The 21606-nt window shown below is 47.3% G+C and overlaps 2 protein-coding genes across 6 annotated transcripts in view; one reads left to right on the top strand and one right to left on the bottom strand.

Annotated features, from left to right (window-relative positions):
• Nucleotides 1-2655, top strand: part of TCTN1 (tectonic family member 1) — a 37833-nt gene extending 35178 nt beyond the window's left edge. For all 5 annotated transcript variants that reach the window (XM_038575055.1, XM_038575058.1, XM_038575059.1 and 2 more), the window contains one exon: nucleotides 2349-2655. The gene's annotated coding sequence lies outside the window, so the exon portion shown is untranslated. The remainder of the gene's footprint in view (nucleotides 1-2348) is intronic.
• Nucleotides 1-21606, bottom strand: part of HVCN1 (hydrogen voltage gated channel 1) — a 34908-nt gene that overhangs the window by 4931 nt on the left and 8371 nt on the right. Inside the window, 2 exon segments of the mRNA XM_038575062.1 lie at nucleotides 1007-1111; nucleotides 5475-5744. Coding sequence (XP_038430990.1) covers nucleotides 1007-1111; nucleotides 5475-5744 — 375 coding nt within the window.

Consider the following 21606-nt stretch of genomic DNA (forward strand, 5'->3'; position numbering starts at 1 on the left):
TAATATTTTTTAAAAAAGTTGTGGGAAAAGGCACAAGACAGTGAGGGGCACCTGGGTGGCTCCGTCAGTTAAGTGTCTGCCTTCGGCTCAGGTCATGGTCTCAGGGTCCTGGGATTGAGCCCCACGTTGGGCTCCCTACTCAGCAGGGAGTCTGCTTCTCCCTCTGCCCCTCCTGCTCCCCCTGCTTGTACACACACTCTCTCCCTCGAAAATGAATTAAAAAAAAAAAAAAGGAAAAAAAAAAAGTACAGCAAGCATGTCACTGATTGTGTTAAAAGGAGAGAGAGGGGGATCCCTGGGTGGCGCAGCGGTTTGGCGCCTGCCTTTGGCCCAGGGCACAATCCTGGAGACCCGGGATCGAATCCCACATCAGGCTCCCGGTGCATGGAGCCTGCTTCTCCCTCTGCCTGTGTCTCTGCCTCTCTCTCTCTCTCTCTCTCTCTCTCTCTCTGTGACTATCATAAATAAATAAAAAAAAATTAAAAAAAAAAAAAAGAGAGAGAGGAAAAATATTTATCCATCTGCAGAAGGACTTGGGCTGGCCAGAGAAGAAAAGCTAGCAGCTGCCTTGGGAAAGCTGGACAAATGTCTGGGATGGGCTCAGGCAGCAGCTGTGAATTGAGGAAAAACCAGTGGGCAGATCTCCAGCAGAGGGACTAAGTCAGAATGTTGACAGGCTGAGAAATAGCTCATCTGCTGCTAAACATGGGATCGTATCAAGCCCTTGGTTAGATCCTCCCTCTAGAAGCAGTGACACACCCCAGCTTAGCGGTCTAGCACCACTCAAGATTCAAGCCATCAAGTAAAATGAGAAGGTTTCCTTCTATAGTAGATGCTTGTCTACAATTTTGGAAAGAAAGACATTTTCTCTGCTCTTTCGTTAAAAGCACCCAATTGACTTAGTCCATTAAGGACTTGCTACTCCCAGGTGGGTGCAATTTGCCCCCCTCTGCCCACCTCAGGAAACATAGACGTGAACTGTAGTAAGGGGCCGCTGGCACTCTACCTTGGTGGCATAGTTATTCTTGTCACCCTGGATGATCTTCAGGTCCAGAATGAGCTCGGCCAGCACCAGGAGGGCATCCAGAATGACCAGGCAGATGATGATAACCTGCAGACCAAGGCAAGGAGCGAGAAACTGTGAGACCTTTCATCTTGAAGGGCCAGAAACATTTAAGGGAAACCATTAGGTGAAGATGCCAAGGATGAGAGCCTGCTGCCCACTAGCGAGTGCCTTCTAGGCCTGTCGGCCACCACTCGCCCCCCAGCCAGTTCCTGTCCTCCTAGAGCTTCTCTGCATGGGTGACAGTCACCACTGGTCTTTTGTATTCATTGACTGTTTCTCAGCATCTCCCAAGCAATTCCTAGATGGCAAAAAAAAAAAAAAAATTTTTTTTTTTAAGTTTTAATTTTCCTATTTCTGGAGATTTTCTTGCCAGGGTATACCCAGAACAGATGCTCAATAGATAATTAAAAAGATCTGCCTCAGAGATCTGAGTCACAGAAGGCCTGCTGGGGACTGCTTTCCTTTGGGTAGTGAGATTATGATGATGTCCACTGTATGCATAAAATAGCTTCTGCCTGGAGCCGGCAATACCTGCCCCTGCTCACTGTGCTCATTAGGGGTAACAGGCCGATGGAATCCTAGTTCCTGGGGACCGAGGAGAGGTGTGGGAAAGACAATCTCAGCAGCTCTGTGACCTGCTGGTGGAGGAGGACGGTGGGGACCAGGGTACATCGCCTGTGTGCTCTCATTGACAGTGACAGAGGCGGTGGACACGCTGGCAGGGGCTCTAATGGCAGGGCAAGGGGCTACGGGGTTTGATGGTAGAAATGGCAGCAATGGGAAGAACCCCAAAGGCCACCGTGTCATCCTTCTCTTCCCTTGGGAATTCTGGGCCTTCACTGTGTCCCTCAGGGCCCCACATCCTACACCTGATGCTCTTAGGTAGATGCCGCGCATCCGTCTGCCATTTCCTTGGCAGTACCGGTGCTCTCAGGTTGAAAGGGAACAGGCCTCAGTAAAGACAAACTTGTAAACCTTTTTGACCATTTCAGCCCATAGCTAATCATTTCAGTAATTAAAGTGTTTGAGGACATGGTTTACTGTGAAAATTACATGGCAAATTGCTTTGTAATGAAGTTTTTCATACGTATCCAAATTCAGTAGCTCAGTAAAGATTCAAGCCTCTGGCAGCTTAATTTTCTTCTCTTCTCTCTTCTTCTCTCCCTTCCTCCCTTCCTTCATCCTTGGTTTTATTTTAGAGCTAAAGGGATGTGAGAGCTCATCTGGTCTAAGAACAAGGCACACAGATATTAAAAACATATTATGGCTTCTTCCTTTTCAGCCATAAAAAGGAAAACGCCCTGATACGAGCTACAACCTGAACGACTGGAGAAGACACGATGCTGAGGAAAGAAGCCGGACACAGAGACCACACATTGTCTGATTCCATTTATATGAAGAGTCCAGGACAGGTGAATCTGTACACCTAGAAAGCGGATAAGCGGTTATCAGGGGCCAGGGGCTTATTGTTTAATGGGTACTGGCTCTCCTTTTGGGGTGATGGAAGCATTCTGGAACGAGATGGTGGTGGTGGTTGCACAGCATTGTGAATGTGCTAAATAAATGCCACTGAATTATGCACTTTAAAATGATCGACTTTATGTCATTTTCTCAATTAAGAAAAGCCTTAATTAAAACAGACCTAAGGTCACAATGTGTGGGTCCCAGTCCTGGCCTCTGTCAACTAATCCCCAGAACCTGAATTTGCCACTTCCGAAAGCAGCACTATTTCTGAGGGGAGTCACATCACAAAGAGAAATGCTGAGAATTCAGGTGAGCTGGTTAGTTCCAAATCCAGACGAGGCAAAGAGGGCCAGGCCTCTGCAGCTCTACGGAGTACAGGCTCTGGGGCTGCAGCCCTGGGCCGCCTCCTGCACTAGCCTAGACCTTGGGCATCTCTCAAGACTGATCAGCCTCCGGTGTTAACTCTAGGCTTTAAACATCCTCGTGGAGAAAATGGGGTCGACCAAATTTTCCACCGTAGAATGACAGTGGTAGCATGATATGAGGTAATGTGCGAGGGGTGCTTAGTACAGGGCCCAGCCATAGTGAGCAGGCAATGAAGTGAAGATCCTTGACCTTTCTGAGTGTCCTCCACTGGCTCAGCTACGCTGTCCACCCATGGATTCCACAGCAGCCCAACATACCCCACATTCTCTCCCTTGCTTGTACCATTCTGTGTGAGAAGTGATGGCAATTAACTATATATCAGGTCTCCTAGGCTGCTTCAAACCATGGAAACAGGTAGAGAATGCATCCAAGAAAGGGATACCAGAATCTTCTTGCATGTTGATTCTACTGGCTGAGATCAAACCCCTGAACTGAAATCCCCAGCTCCATAGTGGTCTCCCTAAGCCCCTCTACAAATCTAGTTGTGTGACTCCCTCCCACCATACATTTAGATTTTCCATGGCCACCCACTGCCCACAGATGACCTCCTAGCACCTCCCCTCTTGCCAAGTTATCCCTCTAATTGCTATACACATCAGCCATGTAGACCCTTCTCAATTCCAGGAATGTGGCAGATCCTCTGCAAAGGCAGCCCCTCTGCCTGGCAAGCTCCTCCCCTTCCCATTCAGAGCCTGGCCCAACCTTCAGGCGTTAGAGGAAATGTCACCTCCTCCATGACACATCCTCTGACACCCAATCCTAGGTCAGGTGTCTCCCTACCCCTAGGATCTCTTAGACCCCCCTTCTGTTTCCCTACAGAGGGTTTCTCTTCACTTGTAACCAGCATCATCTGGGCGACAGCACCTGGAGCGCCCGCCTCTCCACAGGCCATGGGCCCTCTGAGAGTGACGGGGTATATCTGCCATGCTTGCCACTCTATCCCCCTGCAACAGTGGGTGCTCGAGAAGCAACTGTCAAGTGAATGACTAAGCAGCCCTACTTATGTTTCAATGGTCAGTCGTCTTCTCCAGTAGGAGTGTCCTTAGAGGTCCTGGCTCAGGGGGCAGCCCCGTGACCCAATCAGGAGATGAAGGCCCTCCCCGAGCAGGGAGGTCCAGGGTTCCCCTTGCAGCTGGAAGGAAACTGGCTCTGTCTTTCTGCTTCTGAAATTGAGGGTTTGGGATTTCAACCCCAACAACTTAATACCACATTTCCTTTCCTGTCATAGACACATAGGAATGCACTGAGCCTGCTGGGCTGTTTGGCCTGTTTCATTTCTCTAAGCTACGTGAAAGCAAGGAAAAGACCAAAATAAATTTTTTTTTTCTATTTTACCCTGGAACAAAGACAGTGATGGGAGGGGCAAAGGCTGTTTCTGCTTCCAGAGGGGAAGTCAGCTCTAGGGGGGCGCTGGTTTATTTCAGTTCAGGAGGACACCTGCAACAGGGTCCCCAGAATGACTCCACTTTGGGACCTGGGCTGACAAGGGGCTGCGTGATTCCCTAGTGTCCCTGGGTCTCCTGCATTCACCTGGGCCTCTCAGAACAGGTTTCCAGACACCCGCCTGCCCAGTTGAGGGCTGGGGGCTAAGACAGTGCCCATCAGACTTGACCCGCACTTGTGCTTCAAAGTCAGATGCCAATAGACACCAAACCCCTCACTGTTCTCTAAAGTCTGCGTGTCCTTCTCAGGTTCTCCTGTACGTGCACCAGGAGGTCGGTGGTGGGCGACACCGGGCTCCACGAGATAAGAGACTGAAGCCCCTGTGGTGATAAGTCTGTAAGGCACAGGACCCTCTTGGCCTTGTTCCACTCAGGGCAGGCCCTCTGTGTTGGCTGAGTGAGTGCAGGAACGTTTTTTCTGCCTCCAATATCTTCGCTTTCGTTTATTTTTATGAGCAGGTACACTAAAATCTGCATAACATAAAATTTACCATAACAAAATCTGAACCATTTTCAAGTTGGCACATAGCTCAGGGGCAGGGGCACATTCCCCAGGTGGTGCAATCGCCACCACCATGTAGCTCTGTAATATCTTCATGATCTCACATGGCAACCTATGGGCGTGAGGTGGTCCCTTGCCATCCTGCCTTCCCTTCGACCTGTAACCACCTGTGCTATCTCTGTGGATTTGTCTCTTGTGGACATTTCACATAAATGGAATCCTACAGTATGTGGTCTTTTGTGCCTGGCCTCTTCCACTGAGTGTCATGTTCTCCAGGTTCATCCACTCATGGTAGGAGTCAGTGCTTCATTCCTCTTCACGGCCAGGTACGGACAGACCACATTTTGTTTACTCATTTGTCAGGTGGGAGACCTCTCACCTACTTTGGTCCATGACTGGTTTTCTCCCTGACGACACGGTATCCGCCTGGTGCTATGTGGGCACCTGAGCCATGGTTCGTACCCGGGAGACACACGTGGAAGGAACAGGGCAGTGACAGGCCCCCACACTCGCCTCGTGACTCCTGGCTGATGGCTCTGCCCCACCCCAGCCTCTTGGGCCTCTGCCCACCTACCTGAAACCTGTGGGAGCTGAAGAGCTTCCTTAATGTGGCCCTGAAGTCGAGGGGGGGCCTGGGCGTGGGGGCCGCAGTGGGGTCGGCTCTGCCCTCCTCGCCCGAGGCAGCTGTTGGTGGCGGCTGCTCCTCCTCTTCATCGTCCTCCTCATTCTCCCATTTCTTATAGTTGACATTCCAGGCATGGTAATCGTCCCCAACGACAGTGAAGTGCTTCAGGAACTTGCTCATCCTTTCGGCCGGAGCCACTCTGGCCCTGCGGGAGCTGGCCTAGAGGAAGTGGGGAGAGAGCGAGCGCTCAGGCCAGGCCAACCTCCGAGCGCGTCCAGACCATGCGGACCTCACGTTGCTCTGGCGGGGAGTGGGCCTGGGCCTGGCCACAGGGGTGCAGTGTCCTGGCACTCAGAGGACCATGCAAGCAGAGACCGTGAGGTCACGGTGGTTTCTTGTGCTTTTATTTTTGGAATGCAGGGTCTCAGTGCTGGTGAGGCAACAGGAAACCCCAGAAGCCATCAGGCCTGTCACTATGGTCTGGATGGCAATAACCAATGAACTTGGTACCGCAGCCCAGTCACAAAATACCCACCACGTGTAAATACCGGAAGAGCGGCCCCATGGTTCAGAGACATCACAACCTGAAAAACCGGAGGTGAGAGTTGGCAGGGCAGGGGTGTGGAAAGCCAAAAGTAAAAGTACCCAGAGTTTCACAGAAAAGTGAGCCACCCCCCCCCCACCCCCACTTCATGCCACAGATCAGTTCTTGAAATGTGAGTAGCAAATAGATTTTCCTAAGTTCAGCCAGTGCTATTTTAAGTCTACTATGGACAGTTGTTTAAAGACAAATGACTTCAAAGCAAAAAAGCAAATAATCCTCCCTTTGCCCAACTTACCCTACCAGATATCAAACTTCTATAAAGTTCAATAATGAAGACTTTGGGGTATGAGTCCAAGAATGGGCAATATGATCAGCGGAACAGGAAAAGAGAGCCCGACCAGACCCATACCCCTGTAGGAAACTGAATGTGATGGTGGTGGCAGTACAGATCAATGGGAAAGGGCTAGAGAGGTCAGGACATCTGGCCTTCACAATAGGAAACCAACCAACAAACATAAAAGATCCCTACCTCACACCCTACACAGAATAAATTTCAGATGCATTAACTGTAACATATATACATTAAAAAAAAACTTTAAAAGTCTTACAACAAAATATAGGCAAGTGTCTTCATGATCTTCAAATAGAGAAAGGTTGCTTAAATAAGACACAAAACAAAACAAATGGATAGATTTGATTCATCAAAACTAAAAGCTTTTATGTTTCTCTCTCTCTCTCTCTCTCTCTCTCTCATACACACACACACACACACACATACACACACACACACCACAGTCATATAATGTGCTTAACAGAGGTTTAGCATCCAGAATATATAAAGAAATCATACAAATTAGGAAAAAAAAAGATGACTCCATTGAAAATTGGTCAATGAATATTAACAGGCAGGTCACCCAAATGGCAGAGACACACAACCTCACTAGGACTCAGGAAAATGTGAATGGCAAGAATTCTAAAGTCTGCAATAGCAAATGTTGGTAAAGATGTGAAGCAATGGGGTCTTGAACACTAAACGCAGTAATTGACACTGGCACCACCATTTTGGGAACTAATGTGACACTGTTTTGTCAAGTTAAAGCTGTACATATCTTTCCTTAATAATCTAGTGATTCCATCCTGAAAAAGTCTCCAAAGAGAACCCCTCTCCATGTGCTCAAATCAGTGATATGTTTAAGAATGATCACTGCAAATGTCCACCTAAATGGTGGGAGATAGAAAATGAGCCTTCTCTAGTCATGGAATGAATACTATACAGCAGTTAAAATGAATGAGCTTCATTACTGTGTATCACTGATGACATCCACAGGTATCCACCTGGCAGTACCGAACACAGTAGATCAATCCTTCCTTCACTGGCTTCTGGGATTCCATACTCTCCCAGTTTTCCTCCCACCCCAATGGTTACTTCTTATTAGTCTATTTTGCTGGATTCCATTAAGAGAAAGACCTTATATTTAAGTATTGACATTCCTAAGGCTCAGGTGTCTCTTCTTCACACTCAGTTCCTAGGGCTTCTCATTCAGAGGAATAGCTTTATTTATTTATTTATTTTTTAAAGATTTTATTTTTTATTTATTCATGAGAGACACAGAGGGAGAGAGACAGAGGCAGAGACCTAGGCAGAGGAAGAAGCAGGCTCCATGAAGGGACCCTGATGTGGGACTCGATCACAGTACTCCAGGATAAATACCTGAGCCGAAGTCAGATGCTTAACCACTGAGCCACCCAGGTGTCCCTCAGAGAAATAGCTTTAAAAGCCATCTATACATGAATTATACAGAAACACTATCTCTGATCCCAACCTCAACTAAGGACATCCACCCTTAGTTATCTAAAAGGCATCTTCTATACCTGGCATGTTCAAAGCAGAATTACTCATTTGCAACCCAAAAAGTCCCCATCTCAGTTTAGGACATTTCATTTGTCTAGTTCCTTAGGCCAATAACTTTGGCATCGTTCTTTAAATGTCTCTCTCCTCATTCAATACTAATCTAACAGTAAATTTCGTTGGCCCTACCTGTAAACTACTTTCCAATAAAGATCACTTCTCCCCATCATTTCTTGCTATCTGTTGCCTGGATTACTACAGCAGCCTCTAACCTCCTCCCAATATCCATTCTCCATCCAGCAACTTGAAAGAATTTTCTCAAATATAAATGAGATCATGTCATGCTCTTCCTTAAAACCACACGTAAAAACAAAAAAAAAAACAAACAAAACCTTCACATGTTTTTTTTTTTTTTTTTTTTTCCAGCCTATTTAGGCTTTCTTCCTGGAAATGTCTTCCCGCAGACATCTGTATGGTTCACACCTTCACTTAGGTCAGGCTTCTGCTCAAATATCACCTCCATTGAGACCTTGTCTGGTCGCCCTTCCTCAGTCACACTGCATCCACTTACATTCCTGCTTCATTTTTTTCTTTCTTTTTGTTTAAGATTTTTAAAGTAATCTCTACACCCAACATGGGGCTCAAACTCACAGCCCTGAGATCAAGAGTTGCATGCTCTACTGACTAATCCAGCCAGATGCCCCTCATGTTTCTTTATTGCACTTATTGGTGACATTATATATGAACTTGTTTATCTGTTTATTATCTGCCTACCCCTCCACCCCCAGACTCTAAGCTCCATGAGAGAACTTTTTCCATTTCAGGCAAATGGCACGCCCAGTATCTTGCACTTAATACACACTCAAAAACAAATATTTAAGTGACTGAATAAATACATAAATGTGGATAGGTCTTTACAAATATGTTGAGGGGTGCCTTGGTGGTTCAGTTGGCTGAGTGTCCAACTCTTGTTTTTGGCTCAGGTCATGATCTCATGTGTTGTGAGATCAAGCCCTACACTGGGCTTTGTGTTCGGTGGGGAGTCTACTTAAAGATTTTATCCCTCTGCCCTGCCCTGTGCATGTGCTCATGCATTCTCTTTCTCAAATAAGTAAATATATGTTTTAAAAAATTAAAAATATGCTAAGTTTGGGGGTACCTGGGTGGCTCAATTGGTTAAGTGTCTGACTCTTGATTTTGGCTCAGGTTGTGATCTTAAGTGTTGTAAGATTGAGCCCCAACTTTGGGGTCTCTACTGGGCATGGAGTCTGCTTAAGATTCTCTCCCCCTCCCCTTACCTCTCCCCCACCCTTTCTCCCGCTCAAAAAAAAATATGTACGTTAAGTTTAAAAAGAAGAGGGATCCCTGGGTGGCGCAGCGGTTTCGGCGCCTGCCTTTGGCCCAGGGCGCGATCCTGGAGATCCGGGATCGAATCCCATGTCGGGCTCCCGGTGCATGGAGCCTGCTTTTCCCTCCGCCTGTGTCTCTGCCTCTCTCTCTCTCACTGTGTGCCTATCATGAATAAATAAAAATTTAAAAAAAAAGAAAAAAAATAAATAAAAAGAAGATATATTAGAATATGAATATAATATCACTTAAGTAAAATTTTTAAAATACATGCAAAATATTACTATATGCTGTTTTAGAAAAGTATAAAGTGGAAGTGTAAACATACTAAAGAATAGGATTTCTCTTTCTGGTCATGATAGAATAACTGGTAGAAGATTAGGCCTCTTGGGATCCCTGGGTGGCGCAGCAGTTTGGCGCCTGCCTTTGGCCCAGGGCGCGATCCTGGAGACCTGGGATCGAATCCCACATCGGGCTCCCGGTGCATGGAGCCTGCTTCTCCCTCTGCCTATGTCTCTACCTCTCTCTCTCTCTCTGTATCATAAATAAATAAAAATTAAAAAAAAAAAAGATTAGGCCTCTTGCCATAAAAAAAACTACAAAACTGGATAAAACATATGAAATTTACTGCGGTCCCTGAGAGAAGAGAAACAGATAAGGTGAGCCCCACACTCACCCTGGCTTTCTGCCTAGAGTACTTTCTGGACTGTAGCAGCAAAGACCATAGCTCAAGGCTATTGAGCCTCCCTCCCTCAAGAATTTGCATGGCAAAGTACCTGAGAAAGAAATGGAAGGTCTACAGAGAAGGAGCTCCAAAAAATCCAACTTAGGTGAATTCTAAACAGCTGAAAAACTACCAGAGATGACACAAGGCAAGGTTGGGAGATATGTGAGTTCCAAACATCCAGAGTAGAGATATCTTGTTGAATACCCTGAGCATTCAGTAGAAATTCCAGAAAGGTCATGCCATATTAGTAGGTATAATCCAGCTGTATAGTAAGAACTACCTTAGATCTGTCCCAAATACACTTTAAAAGAAGCCTTGAAAAGATCAAGCAGATGCCCATGTAAATTGACTGCCTATTGGAACAAAACTCAAACTCTATTAGGAAGAACAACAAAAAACACTCAATAATGTAGCATTTATAAATACACAGCATGCAGTAAAAAATTACTAGACAGATAAAGCAGAAAAACATGACCTATAACCAGTGGAAGCATTAGCTTACCAGCTTAAAATGGACAGAGATAATAGAATTGGCCAACAAAGACCTGTGAATAGCTATTATAAATATGTTCAAGGATTTCAAAGAAAATATGAGCTTAATGAGGGAACAAATAGAGACTCTTTTTTTTCAGATTTTATTTATTTATTCGAGAGACCCACAGAGAGACAGAGACATAGGCAGAGGAAGAAGCAGGCTCCCTGCAGGGAGCCCAGTGCAGAACTCGATTTCAGGACCCCAGGATCACGACGTAAGCCAAAGGCAGATGCTCAACCACTGAACCACCCAGATGCCCCAAACAGAGACTCTTTCTTTTTTTTTTTTAAACTTTTATTTATTTATGATAATCACACAGAGAGAGAGAGAGAGAGAGGCAGAGACACAGGCAGAGGGAGAAGCAGGCTCCATGCACCAGGAGCCCGACGTGGGATTCGATCCCAGGTCTCCAGGATCGCACCCTGAGCCAAAGGCAGGCGCTAAACCGCTGCGCCACCCAGGGATCCCTTTTTTTTTTTTTTTTTTTCCAAACAGAGACTCTTAATAGAGAAATGGAAACTATATATAAATCAAAATGGGCTCAAAGCTGATTAGATACCATAGGACAAAATATCAGTGACCTTAAAGACACAGCAACAGAAAATATCAAGTGGAAACATGGTGAGAAAAAAAGGTAAGGGGAAAAAACAGAGCCTTAGGGACAATATCAAGTGGTCTAATACACATGTACGTCATGTACCAAAAGATGAGCAACTGGGGAGAAAGAATTTGGACAAATAATGGGCTGAAAAAAACTTTGCAATTTTTTACAAAAGATTTTATTTATTTATTCATGAGAGACACACACAGAGAGAGGCAGAGACACAGGCAGAGGAAAAAGCAGGTTCCATGCAGGGAGCCCAATGTGGGACTCAATCCCGGGACTCTGGGATCATGCCCTAAGGCGAAGGCAGACACTCAACCACTGCCCAGGAGTCCCAAAACTTCACAATTTGATGGAAAAATATAAACATGTAGATCTAGGAAGCTCAATGAATACCAGGGAGGACAAACATAAAAACAAATGGACTGGAAGAAGACACCAAATTCATGATGGTGGTTGCCCTGTGGGTGGGTAAGAGCCAACAATGGAAGGAGTCAAAAAACACCTGAGTGCTATCTGAAAAACAGCCTTTCTTTAAGATTTTATTTATTTGACAGAGAGGGAGAGTACAAGCAGGGAAAGGGAGAAGCAGACTCCCCGCTGAGCAGGTTGTCCAATGCAGGGCTCCATCCCAGGACCCTGGGATCATGACCTGAGCCAAAGGCAGATGCCTAACCGACTGAGGCACCCAGTGCCCCTGAGAAACATCTTTTTAAATTACATAAAGATTTGAGGAAGGGACGCCTGAGTGGCTCAGCAGTTGAGTGTCTGCCTTTGGCTCAGGGCGTGATCCTGGAGTCCAGGATCGAGTCCCGCATCAGCTCCTTGCCTCCGGGGGAGCCTGCTTCTCCCTCTGCTTATGTCTCTGCCTCTCTCTCTGTATCTCTCATGAATAAATAAAATCTTAAAAAATAAAAAAAAAAAACAGATTTGAGGAAAACATGACAAAATGTTAATAGCTGTTTATTCAAGATGATGATTATCTAAGTACTTGATAATATTTGTATTCTTTTCTATTTTTACACTTTTCAAAGTAAAATAAAATGATCTCTCTCCAATAATACACCTTGGATAAATACTCAGATTTTTTCATAATGGGTTTCAGGAGCTCAGGAAAGGTTAGAGTCCAAAGGGGTTACCTGGTCTGATCTCCCCACTCTTTCAGAGATGGGAGCGTTTCTGAGATGGGTTTGTTCAAGGTTTCAGTGCACTTGGGAGTAGAGAACTCAAACTCTTCTGCCCTCAGTCCACTGTCTTTTCATCTGTTCTATGAAGCCTTGTATACTTCCCAACTCCAAATCCGGACAAAGGACACTGCCTCTTGGAATTCAGAAGCCTCCCTAAATTCTAACATTTTCTGGTTAAGTGCCCCGGGGAAGTCTGCACCCCAAAGGCTGCAGGGTGATGTATGGGATGTGTGTGGAGGGGGTGGTGCTTCAAATGCTATATCCAGGAATCCCACGGTTTGGATTCCAGACTGCCTACTCTGCTCAGTCTTCTGTATGCTTCAGGTGCCTTAGGAGCTCCCTACTGGAGACTTCCTCAGATACTGAGAGGTCCAAGGAGAGCTCATGACCAATGTATAACCTCCTAAGAGTGAACCTTCTGATTCTTTCCCCATCCATGATCCTGGAGCCCGTCTGGCTCTCCTCTCCCCACATATGCTATTCATTTCTTCCTCTTCTACCACCCCAGTCCAAGCCTTCATCCTGTCACCCAGAAGACTACAACAGTCTCCTCATAGATTGCTCTCCCTGGACCCAGTTCTTCCAGTGCATTCTCCAACCAGTAGCCTGAGCAGACCTAAGAAACCCTTAACTCTGATCCCAGCACCTGATCATATCACAGCCCCCTGCTTTTTGGATAAAAATCCAAGATCCTTCCTATGACATACACAGCCCTGTGGGAGTTGATCTAATCTCCTTCCCCATGACCTTCTCACCACACTCCAGCCATGCTGATTGCCCTTCTCTTCCTCCAATGCTCTGCACTGTCCCCAGGCTCAGTATTCGAATACATAGGCTCTTCCCTCAACCTGCACTACTCTTCTCCCCACTCTGAGCTTGGCTCACTTCTATGCCTGCTTGAGCCTCAGCTGAAATGTCCCTTTCTCAGAGAGGCCCTCTTCCTTGACCCCTAAAATCTAAATCAGACCCCTTCTTAATTTTATAACCTCTGTTTTTTACAGTTTCTAATCAGGATTTTTTGTGTGTGACCATTTATTACTTCCCTTTCCATATTAGCAGTTAGGCTCCAGGAAAGCAAGGCCTGTGTCCCCAGAGTCTCATGTGACACCTGACCTAGAGCAGAAGCCCATCAAGCATCTATTGGCTGAGGGCACTGATACCCAGTCTCCCATGCTGGGCTGCAGCTTATCTCAGGCTGGACTCTCCATTGTTAGGCTCCTAGGGTTGGCCACGGGCCAGGTCCACAGCTATCCTGAGGTCCTCTGGGCAGCTACTGACCATAATTCCCCTGCCCCCAAAACACTTTACCTGGCAGATGGAAACTTTCTGTGCTAGTTCTCAGTGTGGCGGGAGCCATGGGAGTGCTTTGCAAAAACCACATATTTTACTGGAGAGGAAATTTTTCTTTCTGAAACTGTGTGACCAGTAAAAAGCAACTTTCAGTAATTTGGGATGAAAATGAAAATATTGACGGCACTCAGCAGAGCAGAAAACAACTCTGGTTTTAAGTAAAAAATATGGTATACCCAAAGCAGAGAAGTTTCAGAAAAGGTCAAAAAGATAGCTGATCAGGAAAACGTGGGCCTCGGCAACTCCACCCACCGTGGGCTCTGGGGTTCCTCCCACTCTGCCCGGGAGGATGGAAGGCTGACTCAGTGAGCACTGACCTCGACCTCGGTGCCCAGCCCGGAGCTGCCCCTCCAGAAGTGCTGGCCATTTGTCTTCGGCAACACAAACTCTCACTTAAACTCCCCTGACTTCATCATCGTCCATGGATATTGTACTTCTCTGCCCACCAGCCCGCTGCCTGGCTCTGCGAGCCCCAGACATTTTAGTCACATGAACTGATAGATCCCCTTTGCAGCTTAAGCTAGATTGAGTTGTGTCTGTCACTTGGAACCCCAACAACTGAGACCAGTAGAGCCCCTGGCACCAGACACCCCTCATCTCCATCTCCCCTGCATCAACCTTTGCCATCCCATTACATCCCAACACCACTCTCTCCAGGATCACCTTTCTGTATCAAAGCCCACAAAGGGGCTCCCACCCTGACAGTATTGCTTCCTCTCACTGGTGACTTGGTTCTGCTTGACAATCCCACCTCTGGATTTCTCTCCCATCTCCAGCCACCCTCCTTGGCCCCCATGTCCCTGCCCCATGCCACTGGAAGTCCCCTAGACCCCAATTATGACCCTGTGCTTGTGCAGGGCAACTCTCGCCCGTCTCAGCACACCTGTGTTCTCAACACTGAGAACATGTGCAAATCAGTCTCATGTGCAAATCAGTCTCCAGACTGATGATGTCTGGTACCTTGCCAGGTCATTAGTTTGCTATGACCCAAACTGAATCCATCTCTTATCTTCCCCCCATGTCCACTCTTCCTTCTGTGTTTCCCTAGGGCACAGCATCATGTCCACCCTGTTGCTCAAGCCAAGAGCCAAAGGCCATCTTGGGCTACTCTCTCTCCCTCAAGGCTTGTCAATCTAACCTCTTAAACATGGCTGCTCATGCTCCCCCTTCTCTTCTCCCTCTTACCCGCTCCTACTGCCATCACCTCTTGCCTGGATGCCTGTACTGGCCTCCTTCCTTGTCTTTTCTTCACATGGTAGTGGCCAGGAAGCCTTTTCTGCAGTGTCTCTGCTCTCACCTGCCTCTGCCCCCTCCCACCACGACCTTTAGTCTCTCTCCCATCCCCCCATCCCCCCTAACCACTGCCTTCAGGACAAAGGCAAAGCTCTCAGGGTCCCCCCAGGCCCTGGTCTCCTCCCTAGGCCCCTTGCCTGCCACACCCCAGCCACACCCAATGCCTCATGTTCTAAAATAAGCCTCACTCCTTCTTGCTCTCGGACTCTGCACACCTGTGCCCACTGGCTGGTAGATCTTTTGCCTTTTGCACGCTACTGCTCTTTCAGGTCTTACAGACATCTAGCTTTTACTTCCCTGGGGAGGCCTTCCTTAGCCACCAGCTGCGGGGTAAGTGTCCTTCCTCTATTTCCCGGTCTTGCCACTTACTTACGAGTGCTGTGGCATCTCTGTACTATTTGTCTCCTGCCCTGGTCTGCGACCTCTAGGCGGGCAGGGACTCTTCCTTCCTCAGTCACAGGGAGGAGGCGTTCAGTAACTGTCTAATAAATGAATTAATATCAAACCACAAGAGCTACCACTCAAAGGTAAATGTATCGCCTGCTTTTCTTTTATACACCACACGTACCACACCAGAAAGATTACTACCTGGGGAGAGGGGGGAAATGAGAAAAACAGACCTAGGAGAGATAGAGAAAAAAAATTCTTGTGAACGTCTGCTTTTACAGGTTTGGTCAGAAGCTGCCATCTGTAGGAGGGAAAAAGTCCCTATTTTGTGGTCATCCAACAATCACAGAAGAAGGTATTTTTAAAGAAATTTGGCAGACCCCTGATGTCCCTTAAGTACCCATTTCTCTGCTCCCTCCCACAGCCTAGTTCTGGGGGCCTGATTTGCTTATTATTCAACATCTCCTGCCCTAAAACTCCAGTAAGACACAATAGCAGTGACATCTATTATTATTGTTTATTAATTTGTTTTATTATATTAATATACCACTAAAGTTCCTTAAATGCATTATGTAATTTTATTCCTAACAACTCCCTGAGGTTGAGGCCATCATTTCAGGTCTTAGTAAGGCAGCTGGCTTGAACCAAGTCACACATTTAAAAAATGGCAGAGCCAGGCTCTGTTCCTGGGCTGCTGTGACTTGGAGCCCATGTTTTAGAACACACGGCTGAGAAAAAGCCACACAGCCAGGGACTGGAGATCTGTCTTCTAGGGCAGTATAGTGGGTGGAACTGTGGCTGCCAAATTCATGTCCATGTGGAACCTCAGAATATGACCTTACTTGAAATACGGGTCTTTGTCAGTGTCACTAGTTAAAGGTCCTGAGATGAAATCATCCTGAATTTAGGGTGAGCCCTAAATCCAATGACTGGTGTTCTTAGAAGAAGAGCAGGGGACCACGTGAGGATGGAGGCAGAGCTTGGAGTGTTCCATCTACAAGCCAAGGATGCCAAAGATTGCCAGCAACTGCCAGAAACTGGGAGAAAGGGATGGAACAGATGCTCCCTCAAAGCTTCCAGAAGGAAACAACCCTGCCAACACCTTGATTCCAGACTTCGAGCCTTCAGAACTGACAGAGTACATTTCTGTTGTTTTAAGCCACCCGGTTTGTGGTTATTACAGCAGCTCCAGGAAGCTAATGCAGAAAGTATGTACCCAAGTCAGCCTATGACGGGTGGCCATGGAGGGTGTGTTCCCTCCCTTTATCTTTGTGGACCACACATCCATCCTGGACCCCGAGGAGAGAACTGGGTCCTTCAGAGGTCACAAAGCCGCCTGTTTCCAATTCTGGCAGCAAGTGCCTCCCTTTGCTCACAGCTTACAGGCCACCTCCACCCCTTCTGCTCTCGCTTGATGCTCATAACAACCCTGAGAGGTAGGCAGGGTAGACTCTCCACTCCACAGAAGAGGACACTGAGGTGCAGGGAGGAGAGACCAATTGCCCCAAGTTACATGGTGTGGCAGGATGACAGAGGCTAGCTAGGGAAGGGGGCACACGAATGGGTATGGTCTTCTTAGGAGGGCAAAGGGACAGTTTCTTTCATCTTTCGAAACAATGTTTGAGTTTCTCCAACGTGCCAGGTATGGGTGGGAGTGAAGGAAGGGATCAGCCTTGGCCAGTTTCTATCAAAATTTAAAATGTCCCTATCAAAAAATAAATAAATAAATAAAATAAAATAAATTAAATTAAATTAAATTAAATTAAATTAAATAAAATGTCCCTATCATTGGACCTGACAAGGGACTCACATAAGCACATGCATGCTCCCTATGGTGTTGCTACAACAGCCTAAACCTGGAAATGAGTCCATCATTCAATACATCGTGGCAGATCCACACTGGAGAATACCAGGCAGCTGTTCAGAAGGCAGTCAGCCCGTGTAGCCACAGATGCTGACACAGGAAGGTGTCCTTGATCACATGAACTCTACGTGAAAACCAGCCACGGGCCAGATATCATACAATGCCATCTTCGTTAAAAACAGACAAAATCAGGGCATCCAGGTGGCTCAGTCTGTTAAGCATCCGACTACTGGTTTAGGCCCAGGTCATAATCTCAGGGTCCTGGGATCAAGTGCCATGTTGGGCTCTGCACTTGGCACAGAATCTGCTGGAGATTCTCTCTCTCTCCCTCTGCTCCTCCCCCTGCCCTCTCTCCACAATAAATAAATAAAATCTAAAAAAAAAAACAAAAACAAAAACAAAAAAACACCAACTTCACCAGACCAAATCAATGACCCAAACCAAATAAACCAAACCAATCCCAAACCTTCCCTCTGGGAAGGGAGTTGGAGAGTGAAGAGAAACTTCCAAATTTTATTCTATTAGATTTAACCATAAGAAAGATCCATTTTTGGAGGGAGATCCCACCTACAGAGAATTGAGTGCTGAATGAAGTATTTGGGGGGTTGGGCAGGAAGGGGAATGAACCAATATATATATTACTGGAATCCCTGGATAAGAAGACAGAAACAATGGAACAAATACCGTAAGAAACAAAGAAACATAAGTGGTAAAGCCAGCATATGAACTCAAGTCTACCAGCTTTGTTCTTTCTAAAATGCTCTGCCAGAGAGGGATAGTATGGCAGGAAAGCTGTTTTTTTAAAGCAACAAGAAGATGATATTATGAGAGGTAGAATCAAGGTTCTGAGGTGCCATCTTCCCTCCTCTAGCAGATGGGGAAACTGAGGCCCTACAACCAAGCAAATGTCTCCAGTCAGGGGACAGTCCTGTACGCGTGCCTGGGTCTCTTATCTTCCAGTCCAGGGTACTTGAGACATACTCAGAGAAGCTGTCCCCAACGCCCGCCCACTCCCCCCCCTTCTCTCTCTCCCCCATAGCCTACACATCACTAAGCCTTCTCCTCCCTTCCTCGGCCACCCCCTGGACTCCCCGATACTTCTCACACTTCTCACGTGGAAGATGGGGCAGCTCCTCGCTACCCTCTGGCACTCCATCAGCAGCCAGAGAGCACTTCTCAAACCTTAATCCTGTTGCTGCCTGTGCAGGACAGGCTGGAGGCTGCTGTCCTTTGAAAGGCCTGCTTGGCCCTGGCTAGCATCTGGAGGGTTCCACCATTCACTGATACGACCAGCTCACTAGGCCTAGACTGGGTACACCATGGGGTTTATGTTGAACACTTGCTTTCCTTCGGGGACTCTGGAATCTTGCAAGTGCTGGACAGAAGGTACCTCTGTGACCAGCCCCCAGCAGAAGCCTCAGGCACCGTGTCTCTCAGAGGCTTCCTGGTAGACACCTACCTCACGCTGTCACCACTCGCTACCAGAGGAACTGGGAGGGTCCGGTGTTTGAGACTGTCACCCACCATCAGGGCCCTTCATGCCTGGCAGACTGCAGTTTCCTGCTGAACCTACCTTGATGGCAAAATGAATCCCCCAGGCAGAGCTAAGGTCTCCTCTGTTGGGAGGTGGGAAGACTTCCAGCAGCAGGTCACCTACACCAGTGCCACGCCCCCAGCCCCTGGGGATTTGTGTTCTGAGGAATGCCTATTTTTAAAATCAGGGAAGTCTTTAAATAAGCGTGGCAGCTTTTCCTTCTCTAGGGTGGGGAGGAAGTCTGAGGTTGATGCAAACCACCACCACTGGTGGCTGATCAGACTATGGGGGCTGCTGCTTATGGGCTGAGGAGTCCAACCAGTGGCTCAGGTACCCCCAGAAATGCTGCAGCATTTTTCTCCTGTCCCAGTCTGCCAACCTGGCAGACTGATGGTGAGGCTGGGTGGAGATGAGGTGGAAAAGAACATCCAGAGCAGGAGCTGTAGTGAGTGTTAACTAACCCCCCACTTCCAGCACCTGCCATTTCTGAGCTCTGCACGAAGCCTTCTGTGAACACACTGCAACAGCCTCAGGAGGTGGAGACTGAAGCATCTCCATTTACAGGCCAGGAAATTGGGAACAGAGAGGTGGAACAACTTGCCCCAGGGCACACAGCCAATGAGAATCAGAGCTCCGATCCTGAGGCAGGCAGCCTGGCCCAGAACCCCCTCCTCTTGCTCTTTGAACACCACCCTGGACCTGGCTCACAGCTGGGAAGAGCTCAGGGCTGGCAGGGAGCTCAGCCCTGTGTTACTCAATGAGAAAAAAAACCATCTTAATCCTGCCTTGTAATACATGCCGACATATGTGTGTTCTACAACCAAGACTAAAGTTTGTAAGTGTGAGCACTCATGTTTTCCATTTTATTCCATTTCATTGCTTAAACGACTGACAGCACCCCATTAATGGATTGCAGGAGTCACCAATGGATTGAGTTTGAAAGACACAGGCATGGGGAGGCTGTGGCTGGTCGATTTGCCTGGGGTAGAGGAATGACTGCCAGAGAGGAGACAGTCCTGGTTCAAAGCATGTGACATCAGCCATGTTAACTGGGAAGCACAGTCATGTTATTTCATTATGAAAGCATAAAGAAAACAAAAATATAACAAGAAAAAAAAAAACAACAGTTATTTGGCCAGAAATGAAGACCTATTACTAGTGTGACTGAGTCATCCAGGCAACTTGTGGCCCCAACGTCTTAAAAAGCTTTGGCTGTGGAAAAGATGGGACAAACAGAATTCAGGACACCCCTCTACCCTGCCTCACTGTGATGCAGCTCATGGAGAGAGGCCCTACCCAGCCATAGTCTAACCAGTGGCTCTCAGCCCTCCCTGCGCTTTGAAACCACCTTTTTAAAAAACCCAGTGCCTGGGTCCCAGGCCCCAAGGTTGTGATGACAGCCGGTAAAGCTGGGGATGGGGACTGTGCAGGCGGCTATGAATGAAGCCAGGGTACTGGCGGGCTGGGTGGGGGGAAGGAGGATGGCTTAGAACCGCAGAAGCACAGAGCAGGACTGCAGAACCAAGGACGCACTGGGGGTGAAGGGTGAGGACGATGGCTGGGGGCATGGGAGGGGACCAATTCAGTGGTCTGGGGTTGGCCTGCATGTTGGGATCTCCCACGTGCAGCCAAAGTTGAGTACCAGCACTGTAAATAAAACTGAAAGCTCCAGATGCTTCACAAGAAAGGAGCAAAGGGCTACAGCAATTTCTCAGCACATTGGCTCCCAGTTCCCCAGATGTGGCTGGTGTCATGCAATCATCTGAGAGGAGAATGAGGTCAGCTGATGGCTAAGAACCCAGCTCATCCTCATCACCGGGTCTACAAGCTCTTTCCTGCAGCCGGGCCCTGGCTCAGTGAACGGTATCCATGCAGGAGCTTCTTTGATCCCCACAACTCTAGAGGGAGTATCACCGTTCCCATTTCACAGAAGAGAAAATCTGAGGTGCAGGGAGGTGGGAAGGGGCTGCCCACAGCCCCCCTCCTCAGAGCTGACTACCAGTAAGATGGGTCTGAAAAAACCCTGCCAGTTTCTCCTTACAACACCATCATTTTCCCCTTAAACACCAGGGCAGCCAGACAATTAAAAAGCTCCTAAAAGCAATTCTATTAAAACAATTTTTTTAAAACACAAATTCACTCCACAGGCATAAATTACTAAAAGGAACTTGCTCTTTGCATCAATAGAGGCTCAATTGCTACAAGTGGTCCTGGCCCAATATTCCCTGGCTGGTGACAGTGCTGCTGCTGCCATCCCCTTGTCCTGGCCTCTGTGTCATGACAAAAAGGCTCCTGTGCCCCTCCTCCTGGGAGTCCTTCCCCCTCCCATCCCCCCAGCAATTGTCCTCACCCTTCACCCCCAGTGGGTCCTTGGTTCTGCAGTCCTACTCTGTGCTTCTGCGGTTCTAAGCCATCCCCCTTCCCCCCACCCAGCCCACCAGTTCCCTGGCTTCATTCAGAGCCCCCTGCACAGTCCCCATCCCCAGCTTTACCTGCTGTCATTCACCCACCGGCAGACCTTCACCCCAGATCTAGTTCCTTCAGCATTGTGAAAACATGAGCAAAAAGACATAAATTCATGTTAATCCCCACATGCAAGCCTTATCTTCTGCCTAAGGTGTCTAATTATAATCAGAGGCTGCAGACAATTTTGTATCTTATTTTTCTCCTAGTTATGCACATCAAATTTATGCCTTTTTAATGGCCAAGAAATTTCACCAAGAAGTTAACGCTCTCACTATTGCATTTACCAACTGCTCCTCATTTCTAGCACCTTTATCACCGATTCGAAGACTACATTTTCTCATATTTTAACATTCCTGAAATCTGAATGTCTCACAATTGACCAGTTTCAGTGTTA

The sequence above is a fragment of the Canis lupus genome, chromosome 26 (assembly GCF_011100685.1).
Source record: "Canis lupus familiaris isolate Mischka breed German Shepherd chromosome 26, alternate assembly UU_Cfam_GSD_1.0, whole genome shotgun sequence".
Taxonomy (NCBI): domain Eukaryota; kingdom Metazoa; phylum Chordata; class Mammalia; order Carnivora; family Canidae; genus Canis; species Canis lupus.